Source organism: Numenius arquata, chromosome 14 (genome assembly GCF_964106895.1).
Source record: "Numenius arquata chromosome 14, bNumArq3.hap1.1, whole genome shotgun sequence".
NCBI classification, from domain to species: domain Eukaryota; kingdom Metazoa; phylum Chordata; class Aves; order Charadriiformes; family Scolopacidae; genus Numenius; species Numenius arquata.
In genome coordinates this window covers 6,262,347-6,288,027 of record NC_133589.1, presented here as the reverse complement: position 1 = coordinate 6,288,027, position 25,681 = coordinate 6,262,347, and the positions used below count along the sequence as shown (strand labels likewise).

Genomic DNA, 25,681 nt, shown 5'->3' with positions numbered 1-25,681 from the left:
GGCTCACGCTCACTTCCTATATATGACTGGGAAGAGGATGGCTTAACACTGCGGTTTCACCCAGTTTAGAAACGGAAAAGAAACCCATGAGAAAATTATTTCGCTAGACTAAAAATAAATAAATGAATCCAATTTTTTGAGAGTTTAAGGGGACATGGTGGATGCAATGAGGAGGCGGTCAGAAGTATTTGGCTAGGTAGCATTCTCCTTAAACCAAAACCGGTAACATAAAACTATAATACTCAAGTCCTAGTATGGTATTTAAGAAAATAAGGGCATCCCACTCAGAAGCACACAGGGCTCAGCGGGAAGCAGATGCATCAGCTTTGACTTCTGTGCAAAGATGCCCCAAATCACATAAAAACACACGAGATACTTCAACTCCCAGTTGCCGCAGTAAATTCCTTACAGTCAAACAAGATGCTTTGGGGATAGTAAGAAAACTGGCAGCTCCAAGGCCCCAGCTCCCTTCTGCTGTACCTCTGAGACGCCGCTCAACACAATCCAACAGCACAGCGCACGCTCTTCTCTGCACGTCTTCTTTGTTTTGTATCAAATTTTGCACATTCGCTCTCGGAATGATTTTATCCGAAATCTGAAGTTCAGACGATGCTCAAGAATGCAGTCAAACCCCATGAATTTTTACAAAGATACAGGTTTTAAATGTTGCTAAGTCATTAAACACTTTCTTCACACAAATGAGTCAGTTTGCTCATATTTAAATCCGGGAGAGGCAAGGAAATGTAGTATTTCTGGTTGCTGCTAAGCCCCCAGATTTGATCTTAATTTGGCTTTGAGGTGCTGCACAGTTCTATTTTTTTTTGTATGCACAAACACACTACTGTAAGCACGCTTTCTGCTATAAGTGCAACTGCTTTCTAAATTTCTATACACTAAGTCTCTCTGAACTATGACACACTTTTTTTTTTTTCTGATTTAAAAATGGCAAGACGAAGAGAGTTTCAACAATTTCAAAAATGTTGACTTCATTTTCCTGATCCAGAAATCTGCGCAAACGGGTGCATTCCCATGAATAATCTCCATTTCAAGGAAACAACTTTTTTGGACAAAGGAACTTTAAGAAGAAATCCATAGACGGCTCCATTCATGTGGTCACTCACTTTTGCATCAATTTCTGCAAAGACAGTGAAGAGTGACAGCTTGTTCCCTGCTCCGGGGAGATCAAGGCGTCCAGCACTTAGAGGAAGATCAAACTTGACCTCTGGCTCTCACTCCATTACCCAACGCCAGTCCTTCTAGCCGTCTTTATATGTGAAGTGAACACAGCAAATGCAATAAACTTCAAAATACAGCCATGTGAAGAAACACACAGGCTTCAAAAAGGGACTCTGCCAGCATAAATACATTAACCTCTTTAGCCCTCAGTAGCATTGAACAGTCAAATAAATACCCTTAGAAAGATGACTTGAAAGTCGGGAAAAAAACACCCCACACACCACTCCTCCTCCTCCCAGCAAGAAAAAGGAGACAATAAGAATAGATGAGAGCACAATGGGATACGTGTCCTGAAACCAGCCCTTTGTTTTATTGGTCAAGTCAATGGATTAATACTGGTTTTTAACGCGTGGCCAAAAAAAAGTTACTATCAGATACAAATGGGCAGGAATACTGAAGTGTTCTTCCTCCTGTCAAAGCGCCGTTTCTACTGCAATGCTGTCACTGCTCCCTCCACACCTGCCTTTGAGCAGCACAAGAGACATTCTGAGTACGGTGCAGGTCTGCTGATGATTCGTCAAAGAGCTTTTTAAATCCTACCACTCATTGAAAAAGACAAAAGATCTAGGCCATTTAACCTGACCCAAACCACAGCGCATTTCTGCTCATCAAATGTTCCTGATGGAAAGTATCCAAAATCTATGGACTTCTACTCAGACTTCCACACTCCGGATCAAATCTAGAATAAAGGAAGGATGAAGAATATCCCGATAGAGTTCGATTCCTTAAAAAGGGCCCACACTCTCACTGACCTTCCCCAGAGCTCCTACACAACTTCCTTTTGCTGCTCAAAGATGCCAAGTCCCAAGACCTCAACCCTTTTATTTGTAATTCCACCATATACCTTGGGAACATCCAACAAAGACCTACCATTCCCGAGAAGAATGGTGCTCAAAAACTTTACATTCAGAGCTGTAATCATCCTCTATAAATTACCGCCATAAAATTTTTATGTGATATGTATCGGGTCAGAAAAAGGGCATCTGAATGGTTAACCAGACATAGATAAATCAGATGAACGTTAGAAATGACAGTGTGGTTAATGAAAAATAAAACCAGCAGCAGTTCTTTGGATGTCCTTCAGTTTATTATTATTATTATTATTCAGGGGTTATTCTGCACATCAAGGTTTATTTAACTTCAGAAAAATAGAAAAATAAAAATAAAACTTGTTCTCCCATGCCAGACTTGAACTTTTGATCGAAGCATGCCTTGAAGACAACTCTGCCCATCTCTCATCCTTCTTCCATCAAAAGCCTGGCGATATCACAATGAATTTAAGCAGCGCCTTGCTGAGAAGTGTCAGCCTGTTGAAGCCAGGACTGTCATGGAGCTAATCCATTGTTTTCACTGGATTCTCCCCAACTTGTCTTTCTTGCTAAAAATCAGAAAAAGACTTTACTATCTATCTCCCGCTTTTGAGGTGTATTCTGCTTTTATGTTGGCCTTCTGGCTTGCAAGACAGATTCACTAGAATTGACTGCTTTCTACAAGTTCAAACCAAGTAGATGGACTATGTCTGGGCTGGGCTGACTCTTGGCATTTATGACAACTGGCAAATACCACGGGGACAACCAGAGCGCCATTATTCTTGCTCGGCAGCACGCTCAAGATCCTTCAAACACGGTAACACATAGGTGAGTAACTACGGCCAGAAAGAAGGTACTGTTCAGAAGCAGAAAAACCAGCAATAACCCATAAATGAGGTGAGGACATAAAATAAAGCCGATGTCCTCCGCAATTGCCTGAACACTTAACAAAACCCTATTTCAAACAGTTGCCTGAGTTTTGGTTTTAAAAATAGAACAAATAATCGCACAGCACAGCACTTACAGGAAGAATTCTGTGGCTACTGTACAAGGCCAGCCTTGCTGAAAGACTTTGCTCCAGTTTTGCAGCAGGAAAATTCATTCTTTTGCACAACTGAAATAGGAAGAACCAAAAGAGGGAGAAGCAACAACTCCCAACAGTCAGTACAACTGCTGCAACCTCTTGCTAACCCCCAGCGTGAGCAAGGTCGGAGCGGTCATACCTGCCTGGTTACCTTTTGGAAGCCCGTCTGTGCTGTAGGACACGGATGGCAGGTCTGCAGATGGCACTTCTGCCCGCGCCGCACCTCCCTGTCCCTCCTCACCGCCGAACCAGTCCCGAATCCCAGCACCGCCAGTGTCACAGCGGGGCTGGGCGGGTGGAGCTCTACTTCTCTGAGTGATGCACAAAACTGAGGGTCTTATCGCAGGGGTCGTTAAAATTCCCACAGGCTTTGCTGAAGGACTGGGGGAATTAATCACCCTCTCCCAGCCACGCTCCAACTGGCTAATCACATCTGACCTCCTAAACCCCCCCCAAACAAGTGGGAATTGTGTTCGGGTTACCCAGTCTCACACTGTGCACCATCCCCGTGCATTATTAGACACTGCTAAACCTCACCCCAAGCGGTGGCAACTTTTCAGCAGTGGGCAGCGTTTCCCTTGACTATAGCGAGTTTGGAACAAGCTTTTAGGATCCTTTGGCAAAATAAATGCCTTCTTTTTTTTTTACACAAACAAGTAGCAATCAGTCCAAGCTGGGATGTTTGGACACAAGTCAAACCCTCCTCAAAAATTTGAGCGTGATCAGAGCCAGTGCCTTTGTTCAGATGCACCTCCCTATGAAAAGGCTACTTATAAAGATTTTAGTTTTTTTAAAGAAGTGAGCTGGCACTTTTATTAACCCTAGTCTTGTTTTTGCTTTTGCACAGGAAGCCGCAACTGGGAATACTGCACAAAGTCCCAAGTTTAACGGAAAGGCTTAACACAAATCCAGTATAAGCTCAGGATAGCAGATAACGGAGAGGCTAATACAAGATAAGGAGAACAAGTGCTGGCTTTATAACGCACACAAGCCAACGCAGAGCCAGTACCAGACTGTTCAGGTATATCTGTGAATAGGTGCACTCTTACATACTTATAGCAATTGAAGTTAATCGAACTGCATTGTCTTTCTCTTAGTACAAATATCCCCAGATATTAAATAAATACCCACATATACAAATTTACTTTCATTAGACTCTTGATAAAAGGATAAAAACCTAAGCAGATATTAAGACCATCACCCTACGCACATTAAATCCTTTCCTTATAAAGGAGGAAAGGCAGTCAAAAGGGGAGAATGCATTTCAGGAGAAAACACAGAGGTTATGAAGCTTTGAATACAATACCCTTGCTATTTGCACACAGATTTGCAAAAAACAGAAGCTCTGATTATAGTTGCAAATGAACTACACCTGCTCCAGCCAAACTGGGCACCACAGCTTGATGTGCGTGATAGCATCCAAGCGCTGGCTGGAGATGGAGCGCTGGAGCTGAGGAGCCCAGCACCCACCGATCGACGGTGCTGCCTGTGGCCACTGCTGGCAGAGACAGAGGCTGCTGCATCCCAAGACACGGTACATGTGCTACCAGACCTTCAAGACCACCTTTTTTTTGCTGTTATATATTTAATTCCTGCAGTATTCTCCCCACAACACAGGTTTTCAGGCAGACCAGACCCATCACTAATGAACACACACATGCATTTTGCACTTCTACCATACCTTTAACGCTGAAGCTTCAAAGGGATGCAGCAATTCAGCCACCTCGCTGAGGACAAACGGTGCTCGTGTCACGTGTGGGCACCCTGCCAGACTGCTCCAGGTCCACGACTACTCACTGTAATGACTTTATAAAGGCTTTTGGCTTTTATGCCTTCATATGCCAGCTGCAGGAGGGCCAATGACAACGAACCCGTAATACGGGGAGAACACCCTTGACCTAGTCCAAACTCAGGGCACTGACTGTCTGTAGGCAATTTTGGGAATAACCCAAAATGAAACATTAAACCGTCTCATAACTGATGCCATGCCCTGTGCAGCACTGCATTTCTGCTCCACCAAGAGCTAAAAGCTTAGTTTAAGCATCACAGACTGAAGTAGGAGATAAGTCCCTCAGCCACACCATGCTCGCCTTGGAATTGTAGTCAATGTTTTTCCAAACCATGGAAGACAAAGATCCAACTTCTCTGTTTTAAAAACTAATACTGGAGGACATTCCATTTAACTTAACTTTGACAACGCATTAAGGCAAGAGCTTTCATCAAGGAGAGCTCCAATCTTGCTAGGCACTCAGTCCAACTTGCCTTTTTCTGAGGAAAATCTCTGCCTGCAAAAAGCATTTTTTGTTTGTTTCCTTTTTATTAAGGCTAGGACAAAAGTCAGTCACAAGAGCTGTGGAGAAACAATTTGCTTAGGGAAAGGGTTTCCCAGTTTCTGCAAGACTAGCGTTCCCATTCCACCCACTTACATTCCTGTATTAAGAGAAAATAAAATCACATCCGCAGGCCGGTCATCGGTTACACAGGTCGACATCCAGGCAACATGGCAAATAGCTGAAAGAAAATTACTTGCATGGAAAGATCTTGTTTGAAGAAGTTATGCACTCATTCCAGCACCATCATTTACATCAGTCCTTGTTAAGAAGTATTTTATCCCTTAAAATCATTTGCATAATTGCCGCAATCAAAGGAACTACTTTACAGTAATAACTTTAATGGCAGATTTTTCCTTAAACATTCTTTTTAAAAGGTACCTCCCAAGGTTGGTGCATCCATATGCCAGTAAAAATAAAGACAGGAGGTGACACTCAGGAAATGCATGGTGCAGAGAGGGACCAGTTGCTTTTTGTTTTGTGCTTCGTTTATGGAAAATCACTTTATGATGCTCAAAACGCATCCCAGAACCGAAACCTTTGTCACTTCAACAGCAGCCTCGTTGGTACATGGGCAACTCCCTGGTGTTTTTTCTATTAATTTTGATATTTACTATCTGTAACCTTAATATAGGGGAATCTGGCTTCTTTGCATGCTAAAACAAGGTCTTGTAAGCGAGAGTCTATGTCTCTTCAACTTGCCTTCTCTATAGGTTAGCAATGAAAAACATAGAGCCAGAGAATTGCCTTTGGTACGTACATCAGTGACTCCCTGGGTGATGCACCATTACTTTGGGGATGTACCATTAACATGCGGCGAGTCATTTCAGCAGCCAGACAACAAAGAAAACCTCCAGCAAAACATTAAATACAGCTTAGAAGTTTTGTATTGTTTCATGCCTTCAGTTCAGTAGTTGCAGACATCTAAAACAGGCAAGCTACTGTGCCAAATATACATATATATAAAAAAACCTGGCAATCCCTTCTCCAAAGACCTTGTGGTTTCAGGATACATTGCAGGAAGCCTGGACAAGGAGCCAGGCACATGGATGGGGAGGGAATACATACAAAATTGATAGCTGCCCAGCACTTTTTGGGCATGGGACTTGCTACAGCAATTTTCTTACCATGTAGGAGCTCTGGACTGCTTTTCTCAGCTCCACGGAGACACAAGCACAAGAACACAAAGATAGTGGCTGCAGGGCTTCGGTAGCATTGTAAAGTTTATTTTTAAGATGGGTAAGAACCACTGGATCAGTTCTGAATATCCAGAATATTCAGAATAACTAGGGACTTAGAGCAAACAAGCCAAGATCTAACGGGAAGTTAGAAGCAGAAGCCAGCTGGGATTTCCACCCTCCAGCTCCAGGGTGCTATCCCGAAGTCTGTGTCCTCTGGATAACACAGCTTCATTTCAAACCCCAGGGTGCTCCACCAACGCAGCTGCATCACCCAGCTGATGCTGGGATGCTCCTCACGGGAAGCTTAACCGGGGCCCCAGAGGCATCATGGCTTTGTCCAAGGAGGCTCCACACCAGCTGTAGGGCAGTTCCTTCCCCGGGCAGCATCAACAGAGAACTTCGGAGGAACACTTCCACTTAATTGAGGTTCTCAAACGAGTCAGGCCTGAATGAAGGCACGTTGCCCTTTAACACAGTTCTAATTACATTAAAACAAAATGCTTTCGTGAACATTGAGAAAGGCTGGGGAGAGAATCAGACAAGCTATAAATTAAAGCAGAGGATATGAATACCATGCAAGCTGCAGTGTTAGGGTTAACGTGGGTCTGGAAACAGTTTAGTGAAAACCTGGTGTGGCTAGAGGCCAGCTCCGAGTTTAGTTGCTTTGGGCTAATCGTTTCCTTCAGGCAGGCTACTCTAGCACACTAATAGGTTTTAATAAAAACTTCCAATTGGGCCAGTAAACCCCTCATTAAGCTGTTTTTAAAGCATGAATTTAAGAGCGGCGAGGGTAAAAGGTCACGAGGAGTATTTAATTCACAACGGCTGGCAAAAGGTGCTGTTGTGATTGAAAACACCAGAGTTCAAGTGTCCAGGGCCACATAAACATCCGACTCTGTCACTAGACCTGGTTAAGTGACAGCTTGAAAAATAGATTTAATAAGACAGAGAGAAAAGTTTCCCACTCTTACATGAGAAATAGGAACAGCAGATCACAATATTAGCCAGGAACAGGAACAGTCAGTAAGCAACCCCGTCCCTCCCATCTCGGCATGGGGGGAGGACGAATAAATAGCAGCCTATGGCCATCTGGGTGTTCAACCCCGCAGCGATTCCCAGGGGCTCGCTGGGACGCTCGCGCCGCGGCTCCATGGTCTCCTGCTGTGAAGAGAATAAAGTTCTCCAGGAATAACACAGACCAACCCGTCCTCCACGTCCTGCTGCCAATGTCTCTCCCACATGCCGTCTGTACAGCGAGCTACCGGAGTAACAAGTGCCACCGGGTGCAGCAGGATTCTTACGTGCTGCCATGCGAGAAACCACACCTCTACCAGTGAATTCTCTTACCCCTGGGCACCCTCACACCCACCAGGCAGATGGGTCTGCAGGAATCAAGGGGTGAGCTCTGGGCACAGCTCAGCCCAGGCATATCCCCATCTCAGTACACTGTTAAACTAAGCTCTGGACCTGCACTAGCGAAGTTTGACCTCAATCATTTCAACTTACTCTCATTTTCCTCCATGACTGCAGCGCTGCTCACTAGTGTAGCGCCACTAACACGGAAACTTCGCCCCTTCTGTGGAAACACGCACTCACAAAGGAGAAACATCTCAATCTTGTACAGCAAAAGCCAGAACCCCAGCTGTGCACTCTAACATTTAATTTTATGTCAATGCACATCTAAAATTCAAGATCCCTGAAGACCTTTTAAAAGAAAATCCTCCTTGGAACAATTTGCGTTGAAGTAAAGAGTGAGGATTTAACAAGTAATGGAGAATTACATACACTCGGCTCTCAACTTTTCATTCTACTTCTAATCAAAACACACTTCATCTTAAATTCTGAGATAATAGATGCAATATAAAATTAGGGGGCAGGCATGGGTATGAAGTAAATTATTTGCTTATTCCATGTTTACAGATAATGGAAAAAAACTAGGACTTGAATTCAACCTTCAGTGATTGTCTTCATACCAAAATTAACAAGAAAGTTTACTGTAAGAGGAAAAAAAAAAGGTCTTATTTTTAAAATATGCTTCTAATTCCAGCCATACAGTTGGCCTGCAAAGAGTGCAGAAGCGAAGCTCTCTGGAACAATCCCCAAGGAAACATTTGCTTTGGCTCCAAATAGGACACTTTTGTGCATCAAGAGTCAAATAAGATCAGCTGCTTCTCAGTCCTTTCCGTTTAATGATCCCATTGATAGCCACAAGGTAAACAGATGCATTTCTGTCTATTCTGCGTGTTCCTTGCTGGGAATCCAGATTGCAGCTCCGAGAGGCATCTGACGGCCACGGAGGTGACAATGTGGAGTCAGAATCTCCCCAAACAGTTACATCATTTTCCACACCCCACCTGGATTTTTACTTTACAGAGAGACACGGCTGTCCATTACAACTCACGTGGTCTTTTCAGCTTTTCTGCAGCTCTGCTTAGCTCCCCACTGGTATCTCAGGACAGACTTAGGGCCATCTGAATATCTGGGACTCCTTAACACAATAAGGCAGAACAGAAGAAAGAGGACAAGAAAGCCTGTTAAGAGAGCATCACCTTTTTCAAAGCCTCTATTAGAACAGAGATAATAAATCACTATCAGGCTTCCACTGGGGAAAAAAAAGAAAACGTCCTTGGGGGTATGTCAGACTGAAGCATCATCAGAAACTACTGCTCTTGGAGAGCACATCCTTGCTCAGAAAGAGTCAGAAACAGCAAAGCTGTCAACACCACAAATCTGCTGAAGCAGCTTTGGTCTCATTCTGAGCCAAGAGAAAAGATATCCTTAATTTTAAAGAAGGGTAAAATAACAAGTTGACCTTGCTGGTTCCTTCTAGTCCCAGCACCACAGCTGCAACCTTCACAGAGAAGGAGACCTGCCACTTCCGGACCTGAGCCAGGACCAAGTGTGCTGAGTGAGGCCAGGTGGCTCGTGATGGCACACACAGGTCACCAAGGCACCTAGAAAGGAGCTTGAAGGAGCTACGGAGGAAAGGTCTTGGTACACCAAAGCTCAAGGAGGAGATTTAGGCTGAGGATGAAGTTGCCACAAAAGCCAGGTCTCCAGGAGCAGCCTGGCTGCTGGCCCTGCAGGTGCACTCCACCGAGGACAGGCACTACATCCATCCATCCATTCCCGAGACTCCCAGCAGCCTCAGCTCTGCTAGGAAGGACCAAAGCAATCCAGCATACTCTGGCCATTGAGCAGTCCCAGCAGAGTAGAGTCCACACTCAGAGCACCACACTGCCAGAAACGGGGAGAAAAAGGGGACATCCAGCCCAGTGCTCCTGTCTGCTGGCAGGGAACCTCACACAACTGAGCTGTGCCTGTCCACAGGGAGGGACCCGATGTCAAACGGCTCCATGCTCACTGAAACACGCCACGCTACATCTAAAGCCAAATTTATACCTGAATAACAATAAATAAAGCTGAGAACTTATTACAGCTCGGCTAATTTCAGAGCAGCGCTGACCCCCAGGCTGGCGCCCGCTCCAGGATTTGCATTGCTGAGCACCTCTTCACCTTTCAAAGATAAATAGTCCAACGCAGCCCGTGCTTTGCGCTGTGAAAGCTCTTGCATGGCTGTTTCACGGTTCATTCCCCAAAGTGAGGAGTGTTTTTAATAACTGTTACCTGACAGGAGTAAGAGCAAAGAGCAAAACCTGTGGCAATACCAGTTGATCCCATTTGGCCTAACAGCTTGTTGTTATTTCCAGACTCTGGAGTTCTTTAAAATTCATAGGGACAGCCTGCAGTTTTAATAGAGGCTACCAAAATCCATCCCAAGATGTATTAAAAAAAGCACACTTCCTGGAGGGGAATAGGAAACAGTCAGCATTTACAAAGATCTCTCCAGGAATTTTTGTTTTTAAGATCTTGCTTTGAAGTAGATGCTACCAAAGAATAAGGCTTCCAGAGCTCAGCAATATTTAATGTACTTCTACAGCAATGGATGACAATGTTGTTGTTTCAGCTATATTATAACAAAAATATTGTGGTTTTCCTGTATTCTAACAAAAGTAACTCAAGATTTACATCTCATTCATCTTATTCAGAAGTAGCCCTTAAGCCAAAAACAAGGAAGGGAGAGACCCTACTGCGTACAAAGGACTTCAGTAATCCTCATAGGGTGACTATCCAGTGGGGACATAAAGAAAGGCCAAAGAAAGATAAAACACCACTTGCGAAAAGCAGTTTTTCTACAACCATCAGCAAGAGTGGAAAACATACACAGAAGATAAGTAACTTGAGTTAAAACTAAGATGGGTGTCCTCACTAACCCAACAAAAGCGTGGATTCATACTGTAAAGTCCAGCTGGTTAAAAAATCCACATCTGATTTGGAAGTATTATCTAAAACACACAGGAGTAGAAATAATTCTCCATACTCTTCTGCCTCTCCACTTGGTGAAGCACCATCTCAATCCCACGTGCACTGAAGCAGCACATCCACTTACAACTGATTAGAATGATCAATCAGTAACAAGGAGACAGATGCAATTCCCTGAAGGAGAAGGGGAGGCATCCTCAGTCGTTACTTTTGCAAGCCTCCATAACACACAGACACAAATGGACTTTAGCTATTCTTATGCCTTATATTAGAAAAGCCAAATTTCCCTTTGTGACTGGCTAGTGACAATTTGGGAATACTAATTCCCTTTTTAGCCACACAAGGACGCAGCATCCTTCTCCACCCACCCATCCAACAGCATGAGCACCTGGATGAAGGGATGAGAAGACACGACCAAACAGGCTGTTTTAAGACATTACGCCATGGTAGTACTTCCCAGAAGCACACCAGCAGTCTTCATAACATTTCCACAGAGAGGGATATTTTCTACCAGGATTTCTAACTTTCCATTTAGACTCCGGTTGTGGGTTGGAGCACTTAACGCTTAAGAAAAACCCCAACCTGTGCAAAGCACGAATCAACTTTCCAGACCTCCAAAGGAGTAATATCTGCACCTGACACTTGTGGAAAAGCAGATGATATGAGCAAGAGGTTCTTGACTTGATACAAATCCCCAGTGGAAAGGGAAATGGAATTTGGGGCAACAGGTTCCCTCCCAGGGGATATCCTTCAGACCTGGCTTCGCTTGGTTCCCTCAGGCTCATTTAACTATTTGTCTTTAACGTCCCCCTCCTAATGATGCTGTTGGTACTTATACAACCCTTCCACCAAGCCTCTTTCCATCTCAAATTACAGAATTTACACCAGTTTTCCTTTCTTCAAAGGCATACGGGCAGAAAGAAATTGAGTGAAAGGCAGAGAATAGAGACAATCAAACCTTAAAGATTTGAGAGAGAAAGATAGAGAAAGCAAGCTAGAGTAATGTAAAAGCTACATACCCACAAATGCATCAATAAATTATTACTGCAGACTTTTTCTCATTTTTATTCACTTACCAAAGGAATACCTGCAAAACAAAATGAAGAAAAAGCAAAAAAATTAAAATCTTGGTTGATCAATTGTAGGAACCTATGTGTCTCATTAGTTTTATTTCAAACTTCACACATTTTGATTTTCAAAACATATCTGTCAAGGAGTAGAGAAATGTGCCTGAACCATGTAACATGCAACTCAAAGGCACTAAATGGTAAATTTCTGTTACCCGGAAATGCAAGAAGAGCAAAATCGTTCATTTCTGGGCAAATTAAGCTGTTAGTTAGCGCTTCAAGGAACTGGTTACCTTTCTTTCAATAAAGATGCTAACGCAGCACAGCCAGAAGAGACAGCACAGTCCCAAATCACAGCCAACGTTGAGCTTCACGAAAGGCTGCTCCTCACCCTTCCTCTGACTTGAGAAACTCCTCTGAGAGAGCAATCTATTGACAGTGCAGCTTAACCAGGTTCTGCTGCAAGATCTTTCATTGATGGTTTCCAGAGCATGCTAAGCACCTCCCAGGCAGAAGGCAACAACTGAAGTTGTTAAAAACATGAAGCTTAATGCGTACTTCTGCACTGGTGAGACCCCCGCTGCTGAAAAGCAAGAAGTTACTTCTCACTGGTGAACCATTCATTGCATTTTTTTTTTTTCCCATTTTGAACACAGGGAAGTCTAGCGTGATGCCAACTGCTTGCTGAGCGCTCTGTAGGAGATGCTCCTCAATCCTCAGTGCCTCAGGAAAAGGATACACACTCACTGTGTCATTTTCATGTGAATTTCTGCCACAATCTGGTGCATCCTTTAACTTGATTTTTTAACTGGTCTTCTCATTGAAATTACCTTCAGCCTTAACTACAACATACTGATTTTGTGTAAGATTACCAGTTCCCATTAAAAGTAAAACCCAATGGTTAATAAGTTTTAAGATGATGTTCTTCAACAGACAGCTTGTGTTTAGTCCCATTATGGCTTCAACCTCACATCAGGGCTTTATTATTTGTATCTGCAGCATATTGCATTACATTAACCAACAATAATTTAAAAAAAAAAAAAAGAACCCAGAACAAAAAAAAAAAACACCCCAGGCCTTTAAAGATTTTCAGAAAGATTTGCTCTTACTGAAAACGTCCTGAATAGGTGTGCAAAGTTTATACTCGTACACATGTAGTTCAAATAGTTCTACAATTCATCAATCTAAATATTTTACTACATATTTAATAACAATTTCATACAGGGCTACTGACGTAGAGAGAGCAATAACTTTAAAATGCACAACAAGTTTTAACTTTCTTAATAAAAGTGGCTCTTTATAAAGATATCTGTCATTAAGAGCAACCTAACTTTGCTATTCTCCACCACAGTTGTGGTGCAGTTAAACATAAACTTGTACGAATTATTCTTATTTCTTGGCAGAAGTTAAAAACCCCCTGAGGCTCATTTAAAACACACACACACAGACACACACAAAATGAGGAATTAATAAAATATTGTATTCTTCTGAACCACATTAAGTTTTCTGACGTGTGTCTGTTGCTGATTACATCAATCTAGGCTCCATAACTTGTCATGTGATGACAGGCAAACACTTGTGAATTTATTTCTCTGAAGAAGCCTGCGATACAAATGCCAAGGAAACCAAACCAAATGGCCCGCTCCAAATACATAAAAGCAGCAGGGCTTCTTGCAGGGATTTTTTTTTTTTTTAAATAGGTACAAGCAGGCAGGTACCCAATTTCTGTAGACTTCAGGTTGGAGTTTGGAACCTAATTACCATTTTTTCTTTTCAAGGTCCTCTGCCTTGCTTATATGGAGTAAACAGAAGTGTTTATCCAAAAAAATGGGTATTTTTTTCCTACTGCCCGCCATGGCATTTGAAACATTACCAACAGATAATGACAAGTAAAAAATATGGATTTGATTTTGCGGGTTTGGGGTTTTTTGGCAAATTTCAACAGAGCAACTTCTGATCTGCACATTGTCAAACCCAGAAATTTTGCAAATTCAAAGTATATTCCATTTGGATTTTCTAAATCAAATTAAAACGCGATGTCATTTCTGTTCTCTGTTTGGAGAAACAATGTCATTAGCCATGACTTGTCATTACAGGCAAGCTCCATGTCACTTAGAAAGACTGTAAGTATCAGCTGGGAATCATAAACATCATCAAATATTTGGGTTAAATTGTTTTCAGCACATTGTCATGCTGATTAATTCTAGCTCAAGTGTATCCCTGGAAAGCAAAAACTGATAGCGAAGCACAGTTAAAACTACATAAAACTACATCGCTCCTGATGAAAATACTTTCCGCTGTCAGTGCCTGTGGTGGAGGCAGAGTGGACCTGAGATGAGTTTGAAGACACGGCTCTGCAAGAGCTTCCTGTGTCTCCAAACCATCGCTGCGCAAACAAACAGGGACCTCCCAAACCAACCCAGAAGAAAACACCACCTTTTTCGTACAACATCTTTTTTTTTCCTGTGTGCAAAGCATGCGGAATGATGCTGTTTGCTCAAGGAGGAGGAAAAGCAGATTGGCCAGACTTGCCCAATAAATTTACATTCTTTCTCCACTCACCTAACCCACAGCTACGCAGATTATTTAATGCAAGAGTTGCCTGTGACAGGGACTTGTCTTACAAGTCTACAAAACATGACAAAATTCTAAATAGAGTCTATTAATAAATAGTATTACAACACAGACAGGAACTCATATTTTTACATCTACTGATGCTTACTACGAAAATGCATCTGTATTTATAATCCAAGAAAAAAAAAAAAACAAACAAACCAAACACTGTCCTACCCACCACTCACAGCCCATCAGTGCCCAACACACAAGATCCTTCCAACTAAACTGATTTCCACAGGCAGGATAATTCCCTGCTGCATCCCTAATCTGCAGCTGGTGTTAACAGTTTCTCTCACTGTTCTCCATGGAGAACATCCTCTACAGAAAGTGAACCCAGATGTCAACTGTCATCTCCATTATGAATCTCTCTTATTCTCTGGGCTGTATAATTTGGGATGAGGGAAAAGGTGTTTGGGTAGTAGAGACACATTTTCTATTCTCCATCAGGATACAGCTCCAAAATCTGCTGTAAGGAGTTTTCCTCTCGTTACACCTCTCCAGCACCTTTCCAGAATGGAAACCAGGTAGACCTCACACAGTGAAATAAACCTTCCCTGTGAAGGATGGAAATGTGACTTAGTAACTACCCCAGTCTGCCTTCCAGCACCAAGCCAGGGAGAGGAGGAAGCAGGAGACCATCTCCCCAGGAGATAAGCAGCAGCCTCAGACCCAGCGGGCAATCAAAGGGACACCTAACTGGCAGAGTGAAGAGCTTCCTTCCAAAATGTCAGTAACAAGGAAAACTGGATAAGCTGCCTGCCATAAAACCAGGTGTTGCATTAAGGGAGAAAAAAAGGGCAAAGCCATGGGGCTTTGTTAGGGTGGTGAGACACTGGAACAGGTTGCCCAGAGAAGCTATGGCTCCCCCATCCCCGGGGGGGTTCAAGTTCAGATGGATAGGGCTTTGAGCAACCTGGTCTAGGGGGAGGTGTCCCTGCCCATGGCAGGAGGGTTGTAACTTGATGATCTTAAGGTCCCTTCCAACTCTAACCATTCTATGATTCTAAACATAGAAAGTGCAGAAAATCTACCTGCCCCAAGACAGGAGCAACTGTGTGAGACTCACCTCTGGCAGACGCCTGTCTAAACAGCAATGGAGACTCCACTTCCCCCCCCAGGTATTCAGCTCAGTGTTCCTCCATATCTACATTTAGAAGGCTTTTCCTTATGTCTAACTTTTATCTTCTTTCCCACATAATCCAACAGCTTCTTGTCCTATCCACATGGAGACAGTGAACACAGAGAACAGCTAATTTCCATCCTCTCTGCTGCTTTCACGCACTTGAAGATCTTTGTCTCCTTTCCCAGTTTTCCTTTCTCTCAACTAATCAAACTCAGCTCCTTCAGCTTTTCACCACAACAGGCCACTTTCTGCACCGCCACTGAGGCTTGTGCCTCTTCTCTGCCCGGCGTGGGGCCGGAGCCACTTCCAGCGCAATGTGACAACCAGACACGAGATGCTGGCTGACACCTCCCAGCTCCCAGAAGTGGAAAACCTCATCCACTGCTGTCTTGCACATGACGCTCCTAAAAGTTACTGGTTTACGTGCCTGAAAGCTTGTTTGGTGAACCACAATATACCAACCAAATTAAAGCCGTAAACACTTCAGGGGATAAAAAAAAAAATAAAAAATCTTTTCAATGTATATATATGTACAGTACCTGGCACCTGGATATCCACTTCCTTAGCACATTGCCTCAAAACAAAGAAGCCAGTTGGCAAACATCACTTGCAAGAGACTGAGAGTCCATCAAAATGAGATGACAGAATTAGTCTAGTGCACCATTAATTTCAGAACATCATTAACTTAAAAGTGTGGGGGTAAGAAACATTTTTGACAGCTGGTTTCAGTTGCTGCCAAGCCTTTAGTATTGCACAGCGGTGGTGGGGGGAGGAAATAAGCTAGAATGGTAGTAAATGAAACCACTCGTCTGGTTTCTGGATTCACTTTATTGTGGTCACAGATCTCTAAAAACTGGGATTCTGCGCTCTGTAATTACAACATCCACATTTAAATGGAAGGAACAGGGATAGCATTAAAAAAAAAAAAAAAAAGAGTGCTCGAGGATGAGGTTTACTCCTCGGTTTGCACATGGTGCTGGCAAAGGTGCCTGAGCAGAGCTGGAGCCAAGCGAGGGATGAGGACGGGCACAGCCGCCCTGCTGGAGCCACGCCGGGTGCTCACACCCGCACCCCGTCCTGCCCAGCCGCGGCGCGGACGGGCACAGCCACACAGTTCTCCCCAACGCCGAGCAAGCGGCAGCTCCCGGGCGGCCAGACGTACAACCACCATTTGATTTTCCCCTTTGCAAGGCCAGGAACCAGGCTTGGTTAAGAGACCAAATGTGAATTACCCAACTAAGCCCCAGCACTTGCCAACTGTTCTGACCGTGCTCATTTCCAAAGCGAAAAATTATTACAAGCCCTTGGCTTACGTGACTGCAGAATTTGCCAAATTCAAGCGAAGTTTGCTTTGGTTAAATCCTTCCAGTGCCAAAACCAGATGTCGAAATGGCAGCCTTGGGAACCCTACCCTGAGCTGCTCCTCAGGCCAGACGGCGAGTCCAAGGCAGGAAAGGTGAGAATGGAAGTCGGCAGCAAGAAGGGGACCGCAGCGGCACCGCAGCTCCTCCACCCTGCTTCGCCCTGCCGGAGCCACACCAGGCTGCCCGACCTGCCAAAATCACTGCGTTTCCCTGGGCAGAAATAAACCTGAACAAAAGCGGGTGCACAGCAAGTGGAAACAGACACTGATGGAAAATAAAGGGGTCAGCATCGGCTTGAACGCGTTGAAAAGGTCAGTCCTGCTGCGGCGTTTCGGTGTGGGGGCAGGAATGGGGAGGGAGCACAGAGAAAAAGCAGTCCTGCTTTTTCAGGACCAGCAGCAGAAAGCTTTTGTATTCCAGCTGCCAGCATGCCGGCAGGTAAAATCCCAGGAAAATTGCATTTCAGTAATTCCACTCCTTGATAAAAAAAAGAAAGAACCATTTAATTGCATTAATTAATCTCTCTCCAAAGGTTGGCCCCCCCACCGCCCACCATTCTGCAGACTGAGTGTGATTCCCCATTAAATGACGTGGTCTGCAGCAAGGCTACAGGATCCAGTGAAACCGTGGTCATTTCTTCTACACTAAGTTCAGAATGACACGAGTAATTCTAATGCAAGTTCCCACCTACTTTCTACCCCAGACCCTTCCCGCAAGAGAGCTTGCTTGTTTTTGCAGTCATTTGTCTCCCCTTCTCCAGGACAGAGCTGCTGTTTCCCCGCCAGACCTGGAACATTTCTCCAGTAACATGGCTCAGCCCCGAAAATGCCTCTGGTCGTGCAGTAACCCCAGCTCGGTGACGAGCCGGCACCACTGGTAGCAAACGCTGTTCTCAAGAATAAATTTCTGGATTAAGATCCTTAGGGAAGTTAGTAAACACAGATCCCACCACGGCTTGGACCCTTCCCTAACCCCTGATTGCTTTTCGGCTGTACCAATCACTGTATTAACATTCTTTCCAACCACAGCTGTTTGAGAAGTTAGATGAGTTAAACAACATGAACGTGTGCTGGACCAGGCTGGGTGCATGAAGCTATTTGGCAAGTTAGAGTTTAAAAAAAAAAAAAAGTCATGAAAAAAACATTATTCATTCTTTTCCTAAATCTTTCAGCTGTGGAATCAATACCCAAGTCTACATACTGGATACAGCTGGCAATTAGATGTGCCAGATAATAAGCAATTAAAAAATATTTGTCTCAGTCTCTGGCAAAGCCCTGTGGTACATCAGACACTGCACAGCCACGCCACTAACCACATAATCTTCTGATAATTTCTCTGCTCTCATTTTCTCATCGGCCATGATTTGCAGAAGCGATTGGAAGCTAGAGTCGGTTTGTGCAAAGGAAACACTGGGGTGTTATTAACTGCCTGTAGGGAATACACAGCTCCCTGCGCGACGGCTTTACCCTGCATCCCGTTCCAGTCGCCGCTGATGTTTGAACATGGTCTTCTCGTGAAATCAAGTCGGGGCAGGGGAAGCAGGGAGGAGGTGAAAGAATCTTGCTACGTGCCTTTTGCTGACATTTGCTGTGCTATCAAAGCATTACGCTCCACGACGTTAAGTCATTTTGTCAGGCTTTCTGCAAAGCGAAGCAGCAGACACACACCACTGCTTTTCCATGTTTTCTTAATACTAGATAGAGGTAACAGTCCTGACATTTAGACAGAAGCGGTTACTGGGATTAACATGATAAAAGGTTATGAACCAGGACTCAGAGGGCAATTCCACAGTGCACGTTTAACAGATGGAGCAGTCAGGGCAGGAGGAGCTGGTGGGCACTGGGAGCAGCACCAGTCACCACCCAAACACCCGCTGCGGCATGGACATAACGGAATCACAGAATCATGGAATTGTCAGAGTTGGAAGGGACCTCTAGGGATCATCTAATCCAACTCCCCTGCTGAAGCAGGATTGCCCAGAGCACATTACTCAGGACTGTATCAAGGTGGGTCTTGAAAATCTCCAGAGAAGGGGACTCCATGACCTCCCTGGGCAGCCTGTTCCAGGGCTCTGGCACCCTCACCGTAAAGAACGCTAGAGTTCCCTGCACACACCATCAGGGCACCCTTGGCACAACAGTTTTCTACTGTAGACAGAGACGTGATCTCTTCTACATATGATGGATTAGTTTTTATAGATCTCTGGCTACCCTTTGAGCAACCTGGTCTAGTGGAGGTGTTCCTGCCCATGGCAGGGCAGTTGGAATTAGATGATCTTTAAGGTCCCTTCCAACTCAAACCATTCTAAGATTCTACAGTCTTACAGCAGATTTAAATAAATCCTCCAAAGGTGCTATTATTAAGTGAAGTGAAGCCAGTAATTACAGTAAGTCAAAACAATACATGCAATCCATCAATGTAAAATAAATTCCTCTTTAGTTTCCCTCTTTTAAAACCTTTTCAACTTCCTATAAGCATCCACATTATTCAGATGACATTAATCTTAGAGGTGCTACTTGCTACAAAATCGATAGCCACCGCAGTAATGCTGCAATCTCCACGCTGCAGCTGCTCAAAAAAATCCCCGCACACCATTTTACCAAAGCTGCTTCTCTTGTTTTTCGTATCATGTTTCAATGGCAAGTCAGACTTGCCATGGGTCAGTTCTTCTCCAGGAATATATTCACGGAAGCAGGCTAAGACCAGACCTGGTGCAGCCCGAGACCCCACCGAAGCATCCCTTGACAGCCCTTAAGGCTTTTGGCAGCTCTTCTTCTACTGACAGCTCATGCAGATCTTCTCAAATTCATGTCAAAGCTGGACCTGGCTTCTTAATCAGCTTTATGTCCACCTGCCTCTTCAGTCCACTCCCCTCTCCCAGACTACTGCATGGGTTTTGGAGTAGATGTGGGCAGGAGCACACTCAAACCTCCTTGGACATCCCATGGCAACTGGGTTCTTTGATCCTACTTGCCCCTTTAAAAAGGCCAAGCAAAATCTTCTTATGAAGAAAGGCTGAGAGAGCTGGGACTCTTTAGTCTGGAGAAGAGAAGGCTGAGGGGAGACCTTATCAATGCTTATAAGTATCTGAAGGGTGGGTTGAAGGAGGAGGGAGCCAGACTCTTTTCAGTGGTTGCCAGTGAGAGGACAAGGGGCAATGGGCACAAGTTGGAACATAGGAGGTTCCACTCAAATATGAGAAAAAACTTCTTCACGGTGAGGGTGACAGAGCACTGGAACAGGCTGCCCAGGGAGGGTGTGGAGTCCCCTTCTTTGGAGATTTTCAAGACCCGCCTGGATGCAGTCCTGAGTAACATGCTCTGACACGCTCTGGGCAATCCTGCTTCGGCAGGGGAGTTGGACTAGATGATCTTTATGGTCCCTTCCAACTCTAAAAATTCAGTGAAATTCAGTGAAATTAATGGCACACAACCCATCACCATCTACATTTAACTCAACTGCCTCAACCAAGACAAGTAACCTCACACTGCAGAGCACACATTTACAGGTCTCGGGGACTAGGGAAGGCAGCCAGCCAAGGCATCACCCTCCTCCTTCCCAGCCATGCCAAATGCCAGGCGAGTAGGTGGCAAGGGGCTGGCCCCTCTCAAGGACCGCTGCTAACCCAAAAGGCAGCCTAGGGCAGGGAGGGGAAACCTTACACACGCTGGGGGGAGAAACGCTCAATGATTCATTTCTGACATCAGCCATGATTAAATTTTAATCTCTCAAACAAAAATATGGTTCTCATTAGCCTCATTAGTTCCCAGTTGTACTGCAAGGCAACAGTGTCACATGGTATTAATCTTTGTTTTCATTAATATGTCATATCAACTGCTCACGGCTGCTCACAGCATTCTTTGAAACCGATATGCTCCCTCTCTTCTGTGCGAGTAGGAAGTGCCAAAAAGCAGCTTCCTCAACAGGAAGGATGACCCCCTGAGATCCCTCAACTTTTGGTTTACGTTTCTAGAGATAATCTTTTCTTTCTGGGGAAAGAGGGAGGGGAGTTCAGAGTAAAAGGGATGCAAGGCTGTGATCCATAATAACAAAGAAATTCCTGAGGTTTATTGCCAAGGCCAGGGCCAGATAAAGGAATAAGATATTCTAAGTTTTTTGTTGTTGTTGTCATTGGGATATTTTGGAGAGCTAGAAAAATAAAGCCAGGTTGCAAAAACGGTTCTTTGCAAGCGGGCTATTTGCAAAGCCCCAAGCAAACTTCAAATGACTCCAATTTAGCATACGCATCAAGGCGATATTTGTTAATGTGATTCATCTAAAATCCTAGATAATTTTTAAGACACAAAATTCTACGTTGAATTCAGGCACAACATTAATTTGTGCTTGCACTTCAAACTTTACTATCTGTAAAGCTGATGATATCAATTACGTCTCACAATCCCTCAGTACAGGCTTGTATTACTTCCAGACAGGCAGATAAAGCAGCATATAGACCGATGGAAAGACCTTGCCAAGGTCACACAGTTAAGTACAGCCCGACGCATCCGTTCCTGCCTGTACAGTGAAGTCTTAGAGAACTTCCCAGGCGACCCAACCATACTGATAAAACCCAGGACACGAGTTTCCTATTCCCTACTTACACAGCTCCTGATTTCTCAGCATTTGCTTGCTCAGGGGCAGTCAAAAACGTCTTACCAAATTACCCATGCTACTTAATAGAACATGCATTAGCTCAAATGCACCTGTGTGGATACGTTCATTCACCATCGTTCTGGCTCTGGCCCGATGGAAGCTCAAAGGGTGATTCTTCCATCTGTATTTTGTACGTCAGACTAGGACTCTTCTAGTCATCAAATGAGTATCTCCGTAAGAGCTGTGCCCTTGTCGTAAGAGGGTCACAAACCAGTACACTTGAAAATGGGAATGATGTTTTGCCAAATCCAGCCCACAATTCACACACTGGCTGTTTTACGAGCTGGAATAAGAAATTCAGAGATCTGTTTGTAACCTTTAAGGGGTAGGATGACACTGGACAAAAACTCAAGTGCTTTAGACTGAAAAACCAAAGCTGTAGAATATAAGAGGAAAGAAAGTGGGGAAGAGGTCCATTTGATGGCTACTAATGCCCTCCAGGAGAGTGAAAACACAGCCCTGAGCATCTCATCAGCCCCCTAGCATTTAATGGACTTCACCCTGAACCAGTCACCAGTTCATCCACTAGCACACAGAGGACTTTAATCAAAGTCCTCCATAGGTCAAGTGGTTTTTAATGAGACATATAAACCACAAAACCTCCATGACATACAAGTCTTTCTTCTTTCTCTGTTGTAAATGAACTTTCTGAGGATGGTAATTTAATTGCAATTAAATTACATGCCTCAGAGACATGCTTTCATGACCTGGAGTATACCTAAGTCCTTAATATTGAAGTTAAATACTATTAATATTATGTTCAATCAGCTAAATATGAAAAAGCACCAGGCATTTGGGGTCAGAAAGACAGAGGCAAGTCCTCCCCTCCATGGTCCACAAAAACATTCAGCATCTGCACTTCTCGGAAACCTCTTGGGCACACGGGCTTTGAAGGGCAGGTGAGCACAGCCCAAATGGCACTCGCCGCAGTCTGAGCAGTGGTGAAGCACTGCTCAGTTTCATATTCCTTCCAGAAAAAAAAAGAAAAAGGTGCGCTGCTTAGTCTTATTTTACCCTAAATACCTGTTAGCAGTAGCTCCACCGACATTTTCCACAAGGGAAGAACAGACTGAAAAGAACGCTGTAGCCACCTCATGCTGTAACGTTTTATTTATTGGCTTGTTTAACCTGTTCCCTTGAGCTCTTGTAACTCCACCAGAATCTTAGTCATGAAAGGAAAAAAGGCAATAGGATTTAAAAAACCACAATTCTAGCTTTTGTATCAAGTGTCGTACAAACTATACCACTGAATGCTCTCTAACAGTGTGTAATATACTTTGTAAAATGAAACAACACAATAACCAAGGGAAAGGAAGGGTTTTCAGATAACATTTGAAAATGCTGGGGAGGGTTCATTGAGGAAACAACAGAAGAAGAAACAGGAGATCAGCAGCAGAGTAGTTTAAAAGTTTGTGTATATAAGAAAATGTAATAGCTCTCTGGAGACACCTTACTGTGGGATAAAAGTGATTTTATCCCAGAATTATGAATTCGCTTTAGAAGTGCATTAGTTATTCTGGTACAAAAATGATTCAACTTCTGCTGAAACACCCCTCCCAGAGAGCTCGTCCTCACAAAGGACCTCTACTGCCAATGGTCCATCTCTGCAGACATATGCCCCAGAAGAAACCATAAGGAATAAAAACAAATGGAGGTTTCACAAGGTCACCTGCAACAAGTATTTTCCCTTTTAAACAAAGGGGCAGCTTTTCCCATTCTTGTTTAAATGTACAACAATCCATTATATTAATGCTCAGGACGGAGGAAGCGGGGAAAGGCAAAGCCATTTGTATTAGAACTGTGGAGCTGCTCTGTTCTTCAATGACTGAACCTGGACAAGCAGGACTTGCAGTCTGCAAAACGGATGCTGAAATACACGCAATTCCCACAAAATCCTTTTAAGCATCTTTAGCTTCATTAAACAGCTTCTATTAAACTAGGACCACTTTTACTATTATTATTTTACTGAAATGAGGCAGTCTGCAGAAATTACAAGAAAAATCAAGGCTAAAATTAACATAATGATTAAGCACTTCACCCAGCCTATGGGTCAGATGTTGTATTTCTTCTGCACTCCCGGATTTTGGGATCCTTGACAGTCTCCTACTTCAAAAGGAAAAGTTCAAAATGGCAGAGGGGAAAAAAAACCCAAAAGAGTATTTTAAGACAGACACACTGAGCTTGTGATGCATGTGCAGCACCATTAGATACATGCCCCATGATCCAGAGAACACGTCCAGGTTTAGTCTGAGCAGACCCCGAATACCACAGCTGTTTTGGGAACAGAGAGCCCAGAATTACAAAAGCTTCCCAGTGTATTCCACTTTCAAATTTGGCAAAGGCAATCTTGGCCCCACATTTCACAGGTATCGACGTTAACAGGCTGTCCTCTGAAAGCTAGCCTAGTTCTGAGACCCACCAAAGTGCATCTTATTTCAGACAGTTCACCTGCGCTTTGGCAGAGCCAACAGTAAACTGGCAAAGTCAAGAATTCAGGGCCAGGACAACATCCTGGCCCCAGTTCTCAGGATTTTAGGTTGCCAAAGTAATCCTTATCCCGCAAAATCCATTACAAACAGCTCACAACAGCCTGCTCCAGGAGCAGCTTTCTTCAGGGTTCTAACACCCTCAAAGACCTTTAGCTGGTCCTTTGCCATGCTGTCACCGCAGGCTCAGCCGTCCCCAAGCACACAGTGTATTCCCCAGCTCACAGGTGGAGGTCGGCAGCACCGGGGCAGGCAGGCAACGCGTCCTGCCCTTCAAAGGAGACGGTTTGCTCTTCTAAAGCTTCCTCTGACTCTGAGCCCAAGCCAGCTGGACAGCAGTTGAAAGACTCGCTCCTTCAGCAGCGGCCGGTATCTGGAGACTCCAGCCCAAAACAAACAGAAACATTTAAAATTAAAATAGAAAAAGAAAAGGCGATAAAAGGAATAAATTGTTCCTCACTGGCCCCGAAGAAGAGAACTCTATTCCTCCTTATCACCACGTCTCTTCCTTGAATTGGCTTTCCAGGCAACTACTGCAAAGGATTTTTCTGGATCGGGTCAGCCCACAGGTCCGTGCCCAGCCCAGCAGTGCTGGCTCGCAGGAGTCCACGTCTGCCAGCTGAAGAGCAACATTAGGAAACACTGTACAGTAACTACAAAATAATGTGGCCACTGGAGGAATTTCTTCCTCATTTCACTCCTCTCTGCTGAGCTATCTTGTAACTCTGATCAGGAATGCCTGCCAACGTTGTCCTTTCCCCCTGTATAAGAAGTCACTGTGGTCTTCGACGGATACCTTGGAGAACAATCAGAACTCATCAAAAACTCTCAAATTTGGGCGGATTGAGAGGAAGACAAAGTTAACAGACCATCCAAGCCCACCTACAAATAGTGTGAAAAGTGAGTTTTAAAGCCAGCCTTAGTTTTAAGGCCATGCATCCACCCACCCACAATCAGCAGAAGAATTCATGAGATTTCAGATACTCTAAGCTCATCCCTTGTGCCACCACAATTCCCTGAGGGATGGTGAGAAATTAGTTAATGCCCCCTTTGCTCTTTCCTCATGTTGACTTGCACTGTAAGTACCTAGCCACCCAGCATTCCCTTCTCCAGGAATTGAACGTCACACTGTATGCACAATAATAATATGTTTTTGACCACCCAGTGACCCATTTCGGAGGATCTAATGAAAAATGTAACCACAGCTGAATGAACTGTACTGCTATGTTGCTTTGATTCTTTTCCCTCACCCCTTTACAAGAACCACCTAATTTCCTGTTTAATACATTTGATGCCACAATTAAGAAGAGATGAAGTTGAGGCTACACTACCTATTGCCCCCCCACACTTTTCTCTCTCACCCCTTCTCCAGAAGAACCCTTGGTGTGTTATTGCTGTAGACCAGTCAC

At 44.1% G+C, this 25,681-nt stretch overlaps 1 protein-coding gene across 1 annotated transcript in view; it reads right to left on the bottom strand.

Annotated features, from left to right (window-relative positions):
* The window catches only part of LMF1 (lipase maturation factor 1), a 206,095-nt gene that overhangs the window by 167,640 nt on the left and 12,774 nt on the right, over positions 1-25,681 (bottom strand). Inside the window, exon 3 of the mRNA XM_074158584.1 lies at positions 12,040-12,050. Coding sequence (XP_074014685.1) covers positions 12,040-12,050 — 11 coding nt within the window. The remainder of the gene's footprint in view (positions 1-12,039; positions 12,051-25,681) is intronic.